Genomic DNA, 8,918 nt, shown 5'->3' with positions numbered 1-8,918 from the left:
CATATATAATATATGCATTTTCTGGTGTAATTAGTGTTTTTCTTTTCTTTTTTAGACCTCATAGAATACCTTAGAGAATCAAACCATTCTGGACCCTTTGCTTTATTCCCAATTGAACTTGGTTCCTCCTCCTTCTGCCTCATCTGGTGAAAGTGTAGCTTCTTTTCTTTTTAGTAACCAGAAGTATAATAGGAATAGGAAGAGGAAGAATGGCTCACTCATATGGGTGAGGAAGGATGGCTCACCTGACAACTATTTACCCACCCACCCCAATCCCCGGCGTTAAGCCCGTCTCGACCAAAGGGAGAGGAGGGTGAGGAAGGATGGCGAAGACCAACGCCCCCCCACCCAATAAGTAAAATTGAGAAGAAATAAAGAAAAGGGGATAACCTTGCTCTCTCTTTGGTCGAGCAAGCGGCTTCGCACCTTAAAGATTGTTTCCAGAAATCCAATCTGTCCCGGCAGGAGGGCCTCAGATATCGAGGGGGAGCAAAAAACGGGCTTTGCTCCCCTTTCCAATATAAGAAATAGGGGTTGAAGTTCAGACCGCTCACAGTAGTAGTACCAATAGAGAAGATCATGAAAGAGGCGATAAGAGCGGTACCCGAATCCATTTACGATCTCGAGTTTCCGGACACATCGCACTTCCGCCCGGGTCGAGGCTGCCACTCGGCCCTAATACGGATGAGAAAAGAGTGGAGAACCTCTCCCGGTGGTCGAGAGTTCGTTACCTCACCCTCGTTTCAAGTCATCTTGGAATTCGGCATAAGAAAGTGTTTCCACACCATCGACCGACATCGACTCATCTCAATCTTGAAGGAAGAGATCGACGATCCCAAGTTCTTTCGCCTCACCCAGAAACTGTTTTCCGCCGGACGACTTGTAGGAGGTGAGAGGGGTGGCCGCCCTTCCTACTATGGGGTGGTCCCACACAGTGTACTACTATCGGCCCTACTAGGCAACATCCACCCACACAAGCTCGATCAGGAGATAGAGAGGATCCGACAGAAGCACGAAATTCCGATTGTTCAGATAATCAAATTGGTTCTATTAGAGACAGGTCGTATTGATGACCAAGAAAACTCTGGGGAAGAGGCAAGCTTCAACTCTCCCCCAGTGCCAGTGGGAGGAGACAACAGAGCCATCGTTGTGGGGGGGGTAAGAAGCATCCAACGCGAAGCGGCGTTTTATTCCCTTGCCCTCAGAAGCGCAAGCCCTCCGGACCTTGTTTTTTCGTGGCACACCCCCCCCACAAGCACCCCCCGACGAAGGGGGGACCAGAAAACGCCTTTAGTTTCCCCCCCTTCCCTTGCCGCCTTCTTTAACAAGCCCTCGAGCCCCCTTTGCGCCGCCTTCCTCATTCGTGAAGGAGCCGCCGGGTTGACCCCGAAACGAATAAAGGAAGGTGGAGAACGCCCCTTCTATAATAAGAAGAATAATGGGGTAGCGTTCTCCATGAAAAACCCTATTAGGTGTTGCAGAAGAAGGGGCCTGCTGATAGAGCTGGGCGGGGAGCTAGTTATCGTCGGGTTGGAAAGACGCCTAGCCCGTAAGCAGGGGCTATCCCCTGTTCACTTCGATGACCTATACTTAATTAGGATTTGTCACGCGCGATATGCCGACGACTTACCACTGGGAATCGTGGGTACCGTAGAGCTCATAAGAGGAATCCAGAAACGTATCACCCACTTCCTACAATCCGGCCCGAACCTTGAGGTAGGCTCTGCAGGATCAACTTACATAGCTGCACGGAGTACGGTAGAATCCCCCGGTACGGTCATTCGGGAAGTCCCTTCGAGGGCGACTCCCATACAATTCTTGCGAGAGCTGGAGAAGCGCCGGAGAGCAAAGCACCGTATCCATATCACAGCTTCCCACCTACGCTCCGCCATCCATTCCAAGTTGGAGGACCTAGGGAGGAGTATCCCGATCCAACAGCTGACGAAGGGGATGGAAACAGGGAGTCTACAGGACGCGGTTCAACTAGCGGAGACTCTTGGAACAGCTGGAGTAATAAGTCCCCGAGTGAGCGTGGGCGTATTATGGGAGACCGTCAAGCACATCCGGCGAAGATTAGGGGAAATCTCGTGCCGGAGCAACGTGCCATCAGACGTTCAACAGGCAGTCTCACGATCAGGCAAATCGTTGAGCGTCTGGGAGTTGTCATTGTATACTCCCAGAGAAGCGCTGGGGGGTCGGGAGGCGGGGGAAGGAGGGGGACACTGGAAACAGACGGGATCTTTTAGCAGCAAATTACCCATACAGATAAAAGCGCCTGTGAGAAAGATACTCCAAAGGCTTCGGGATCGAGGTATCATTAGCCGGAGAAGACCCTGGCCGACCCACGTGGCCTGCTTGACGAACGTCAGCGACGAAGACATCGTAAATCGGTTCGCGGGCGTCGCGATAAGTCCCCTGTCCCACCATAGGTGCTGCGACAACCTCTATCAAGTCCGAACGATTGTCGACTACCAGATCCGCCGGTCCGCTATATCCACCCCTGCCCACAAGCACAAATCCTCGGCGCGGAAGATAATCCCAAAGTACTCCAAAGACTCACACATAGTAAATCAAGAAGGTGGTAAGACCCTTGCCGAGTTCCCCAACAGCATAGAGCTTAGGAAGCTTGGACCAGAGTCATTCCTTACAAGTCAAGATCTGAACAACGAGGAGCACGCGTACAAGACCTTATATCAGGTGTACATACGAGATGTACGAAGCGTGATCCGTCGGTCTGAACCGTTGTTGCGGGGGGGGTGTGGGGAGGAGGGCGGCCCCACCCACCCTTAGATAGAGCATGCAGATGCGCCATGTTGGCCTTTTGGATTCCTTCGGTAACCCCGCCCGGAGGAAGGAGCTATCAATAAATGAGGGTACGCACGCATCCGACGCAAGGTTATTACTTACCTGAGTTAGAAGGTAAGTACCTTCCGTCCGTGCGAGGACGGGTTCGAGGACCTAGATGTTGCGTCGAAGGGATACTCAATATTCCCGGGACGGAGCCGTATGACGCGAGAGTGTCACGTACGGTTCCTTTGAGAAGGGTGTGATACCACCACCTATCAGGCCCGACGAGCGGTCCACGGAGCTGCATCCCCACTCACCCAGTCTATGTACATTGCTCCTTCCAGGAGGTCGGCCGCCTATCCCAGATCTTCCCATTTCCAAGAAGATCCCGGGCTCGATCTGGTTTAGTATAAAGGTGATTTTCTCCCCGTTCTTATATATATGGGTCCGTGCAGCATTTCCACGATATCGTCATGATCAATTAATGGGACTTGGCCGGAAGGTCTTCTTGCCTCTATCATTAGCTTGGGTAGTCTCTGTTTCTGGTGTTCCAGTAACCTTTCAATGGCTCCCTCAATGAAAGGAAAGTGTCTGAAGAAGCGGGCTACTCCCCGAAAATGCCCGCCCGTAGGTTCCAGTGTTGTCGGGGCAAACTCGCTCGTTCTGCCTGCTATCGTGATCCTGTTTTTAGATCCAGTAATCGAAGTTCCCCGCCCGCTTCGCTCGGGCTATCCTTTCGCCTCCTTATCGCCATGCCAGTGAACAAGCCTCAAAGTAAGTCCGATAATGAATAGGATTGGCATCTGGATATTCATTCTCAGATGTATCCGTAAGGTTCTCCCGCGAGGGGAATAAATAGAAGTGTCCTGTGCCGGCCTTCCTTCCTTAAGGAAGCCTTAAAGTGCCAACCTTCCTTTCCCTTACGGTCAAGCGGCCTTACGGCACCTTAGTGAGTTCGGGGTCAACTTTGCGGAGCATTTACCCTACCAGGAACTCCGCAAGAACTCCGCAGATTGCGGAGATGTCATTCGCTCATCTCATAAACCTTAAGCCTAAGAAGACAGGTTTGAAGGGAGGACAGGTAAGATGACAGGTCCTAAATTCATTTTACTTATTGGGTGGCCCCTCTCAAATAAGTAAAAAAAAGGGCCTGCTTACGCATCCTCACTCTAAAGCCTAACCCTCAGAGAAAAGGTAAAGTGTCGTTCTGTCCGATTATTCATTCATTTCAGCGCTCCGGGGAAGGGAGGGAAACCCATCCATGAGGCAGGCAGAAGGGTACGGCCCCATAAAAGCCATAGGGGTTGGGTGCACGGGAAAGGCGAGTTTCTATTTTGGATTTAGCCTGGGAAAGCAGCAGAGGTAGGGAATATCATTGCAAAGCTCTGCATAAGTAGCACATACAAAGCCACTAGAAGAGGCATAGAGACAGGGCCAGTCGCAGGAGGATCTTGATATGAATAGAAGAGCTTACTAACCATAAGATTTGATCGAGTGAAAGCATCAAAGCCAGTCCTATTAGAGTGGTAGGGCGGTCCAACGGACGATGCCAACATATACCTCGAACTCGAACTATCACCTCTTCCCTCATATCCCTACAGACTTCACCTTTAGCCCTCTGCCCTCTTCCTTCACCTCCATCCATACATCCTATGCCCGCTAGATCTATCTAAAGAGATATATCTAGAGTATCGGTATTTAGATGTATATCTTTCTATCGATATTGAGATTTAGAGATATATTCGGCTGACTGGAACTGACCTTCCAATACTGGGGCTATCTATCGGCAATGATCAATCGGCTATGATATCCTATGCTCTACGGCAATGCCAGCCCAACCGAGTAGCCCAACCGAGCAGCCCGGGAGCCAAGCCAAGTAGCCCAGCCCAGGATCCCATGAGCTCAACCTATAAGCCGAACCTATAAGCCCAACCGAGCAGCCCAGGAGCCCAGCCCAGACATAGAATCCATTCAAAGAAGCCGTTAACAGGGAGCCATCCGTTCGCAAACTGCAAATAGAAGCTGAAAAAGAGCATGCACCTAGCCTAGCCCCGTGTTATTTCACTGCGCATAGAAGCCATTCACTCACTGCATAAGCCGTTCACAGAAACCATTCACTTAAGCCCAACCTTTCCAAGTAGCCCAGCCCAGCTATGACTAGTATTGAGTGCATCGACTCTTGGATCGACTACCAGCTATTGACAATGACCCTATGTCTGTGCCTCAATCACTTGGCCCCGTACCATACCGTGCATGTTGGGTGTATGTGTCATGTTGTAGAGGGGAATCCGGTATGTGAGAATATGGGAGGCCCAATCCTCTCGTCCATTGGTGATGCGGGCTGTCATTGGTCCGTCCGTTGGACCGCCCATCTTGAATACCTAGTCCCACCCCTCTCGAATATGTGGGCTGCCTCATTCGTCCTCCGGACCACCTATCTCTAAAGATGTGGGCGATGCATCAATCAATCACTTTCTGGGCAAGCATAACCCACCTCCTGGCTATCAGCTTCTGGCTTATGGCTCTCGCCTCTCCAAGAAGACTGGCTTTTTGAAACCCCTCCCTCGTATAATCCAATCAGTTAGCCTCTCTCGGAAAACGAAAGAAATCCCCTCCTCGCAAAAGACTATTCAGTTAGCCAATCTAAGAAGACTGTCTTAGTCAAACCCCTCCCTCGTATAATCCATTCATTCAGCCCTCTTTGTGCGAATGCCTGCCCTCGGAGAATCCATTAAGAAATCCTCATTCGGAAAACTCAATCAATTCTCAATTGGAAAAATCATAAAGAGAAATCCTCAATAGGAAGACTACTCAATCAATTCTCAAATGGAAGAATCATGAAGAGAAATCCTCAATAGGAAGCCTCAGAAAGCCTCTCTCTTTCGGAAAACGAATAAAGAAATCAATGAAATAGATGAAATAATAACTAAATAAGTTAGCCATCGAAGAAGAGCTTTGTCAACCCCCTAGCATAATCCTGTCAGTTAGCCCTCGCATCATACTGGCTTTATCGAACAGTAAGCCTCTTTAAGAATCCATTCATTTAGCCTCTCTAAGAAGAAAGTTTGTTAGCCTCTCTCGGAAAACGAATAAAGAAAGTAAATAGATCAAATAAATAAGTTCAATCAATGTAACTAAATCACTGTAGTAAGCCCAAACAAAATCAAAGAGGTAACTGTAGAACGTATATAAGCATATGCTTAAAGTGAAAAGTGTGAGGTGATAAGTGATAAGTGGTCTGTCTGTCAAGATCGATCCTAAACGGGTGCATTGTAAGTAAGGCATAACATTGTTTGAACTGTTAATCCCCGATCTATGACTGTCATGGTCTCCCTGCTGGGATCGACTACCAACCTGCTGCTGGGATCGACTACCAACCTGAATCGAGTATTGGTATCGAGTGTATCAACTCTGGGATCTACAGCACACCTGGCATTGAGTGTCAGCATAGAGTACTTGCATGAAATCCTGGGATCGAAACCAGTCAATCGAATCGGCTAAACAAGGTAAATGCTCTCAAAAGGCAATGTTTAGTAATAAGAAAATCCATTTGATTGGCTCGAACCAGTTTCCGGGTATCCAGCTCGGGGTGTGGAGTGGAAAGGTTGAAAAGGTGCGTAAAGAATATGTGGGGTACCAATTTCTTATTTTCATTGTATCCAGTTTAGGGTTATCCATCTCTTCTTTCTGTGCACTCTGTTGGCAATATACCCGGCCGGTGGTAGGGAAGGGGATCACCATATGTGATTGGTAGATTAAGGTAGTCGGGTTTGGGGCAATGGGGTCTCGTCCGTGAGGTGGGGCATTCATCTTATTTGATCGAAACAGAATTTGAGGGCAAGGAACGTAGTGCTTGCTTGACGGTAGGAAAGCAAGGACCCGACAGGGGGCTCGACTGATAAGGAGAGGAACTTTAGTTGCTCGACTCTTTTTTTTACTTATTTGCCCCCCCAAATAAGTAAATTGAACCCGGAGGGGCTTGCGCTTCCTAGTGCAAGGACCCGACAGGGGGCTCGACTGATAAGGATGCGTAAGCAGGCTCGACTGTTAAGGCCGCCATCACCTTTAGGTGCTCGACTATTAAGGATGCGTAAGCAGGCTCGACCATAGCCCCCCCACCCAATAAGTAAATTGAACCTTTAGGTGCTCGACTGATAAGGACCTTTAGGTGCTCGACCATAAGGTCCTTCAGGGGCTCGACTGTTAAGGAGAGGGAGAGGAGAGGATGCGTAAGAATGCTCGACTGTTAAGGCCGCCATCACCTTTAGGTACTCGCCTCTTTTTTGACTTATTTGGGGGGGCCAATAAGTAAACCCAAGAGGGAGAGGAGAGGACCGGTAGGGGCTCACCATTCCGATGGTGAGGAATTTATTACTTGTCCCGCACCGGGCAAGGAACGACAGGGGCTCTCAATCTAAGGAGAGGGCTAATCAAAACCTTTCGTACCCAATATGAACCAATATAACTACCCATCGAGGTATAATCTATCTCCCGATGCAAGGTATAATCTAAAGCCCCATGTTCTCTACCCCCGAAACTCTTCCCTTGGTCTCTACACCTCACATTGCTGATCATTGCCGGGAACCACTAGTCGCAGGTGTTGATGCACTCAATCCCCTGATACTTCATGCCAGGAGTCGATGGCTTCTTGTAGGTTAGGTTTTGGAACCGATGGAGCACGTCTTCTTTTCCGTTTTTCAACCGATGCATGACGCTTACTTACGATTCACCTGTTGATGAGAAAAGTTGTTGAGCCCGTAGAATTACGTATATAATGTAAGATCTTATACTGACCCATCTTACGGGCGGGATAGGCACAGACAACAGCCCACATCTTACAAAAAAAGCTACCTATCATTCCCCGCTTTCGCACCCTATTGAGCCACCCCGAGATAAAGAAAAGAGAAGTTCAATTTACTTATTGGGTGGGGGGGCTTATGGTCGAGCCTGCTTGCACATCCTGAAAGGTTGATTCTTATTTTTGGCTAGCGGCCCTTGAGGGAATAAATATAGGGCCGGCACAGTCAGGATATAATATTTTCTTCCCCTAAAACTTCAATATCTTCCCGAACTCTATTTTTCACCAGATGAATAATAAGATCGAGGAAAGAGAAATAAGAAGTAAGTAAGCTAGAGATAAGCTGGATATAAGTAAGGCGTAACAAACTGAAAACCAAGCTACACATAGGTATATTGAAAGCTAGGTGTAACTAACATATATTGAATGAGGCGTAACGTAGTGATTTCAAGTAAGTTGAGGCTACGCTATTTGATACAGGCGTAAGGTAAGCCAGGGCCAGGAAAAGAAGAGTCTAATAATTGCGTATTGAAAGCTAGGCGATTCTATTTATTTCCCCTTGTTTGAATACAGAAACGAGGTTGGATTTGGTGAATTCGCATGGGAACTGCAGAAGGTTAATTCCAGTGAGAGTTCCCAGTGAGTAGCAGCACAGGTAGTGGACAGTGAAAGTGGTAGACAGTTACACAGTTGCAGCACTAACCACGGTGCTCAACTCTTGTGGGCATGATACCTCCGGGTGGTCCCAACTCTATGACAGCGATCCTGACTTCGCTACAAGAGTAGCACTTTGGAATACCATTTTTGTCATATCGGTATAACGTAGGTAATACATTCCCCTATACTGATTCTTGTGGGGGAAAGGGTGGAGAGGGACCACCAGAGAGTATAAAGCATCACGTCATGCTGGACGGTCTAACATGACAGGCTTACCATAGAGTACAATGCGCATCTATCCATACATAGCATAGTACATATACTTATCAAAGCGCATCACATGAGGGTAGAGGAAGAAAGCAACATACCAATGGGCAGGTAAACGGTCGATATTGAGACCTGCAGCCCGTGGAAAGCGGATGGATGGGTGGATGAAAGGGAATAAAGACTCAAGTCTATTTTGACCGGACCTTACCGCAAAGCAAGCATGGCGTAACTGTGGGAAGCGAGATGTGGTCCCCTCCCTCCAGGGATATCCGTCTTTCACAAATATATGGCCCTCATGACCTAAGCTTTCCTCATGTGGGAACCACGTTAGTGAGATCGTGATGTAAGCAGTCCTTATATCTCTATCCTTGGGAACCGCCCAACCCAGTCCTATCATACGGCGGCGAAG

The 8,918-nt window shown here is 48.5% G+C and overlaps 1 protein-coding gene across 1 annotated transcript; it reads left to right on the top strand.

Moving 5' to 3' along the window:
• The first annotated feature begins 419 nt into the window (after positions 1–419).
• Positions 420–3,441, top strand: LOC149143490 (uncharacterized). Its single transcript, XM_089448510.1, has one exon. It carries the CDS (start codon positions 580–582, stop codon positions 2,788–2,790), a length of 2,211 nt encoding a protein of 736 aa, XP_089304636.1. The 5' UTR covers positions 420–579; the 3' UTR covers positions 2,791–3,441.
• Positions 3,442–8,918: the final 5,477 nt, after the last annotated feature.

This window comes from Pinus tabuliformis, chromosome X (assembly GCF_031772625.1).
Source record: "Pinus tabuliformis cultivar Carrire ecotype Pingquan chromosome X, CPIR1, whole genome shotgun sequence".
NCBI lineage: Eukaryota > Viridiplantae > Streptophyta > Pinopsida > Pinales > Pinaceae > Pinus > Pinus tabuliformis.
This window is presented reverse-complemented; position numbering and strand designations above follow the sequence as displayed.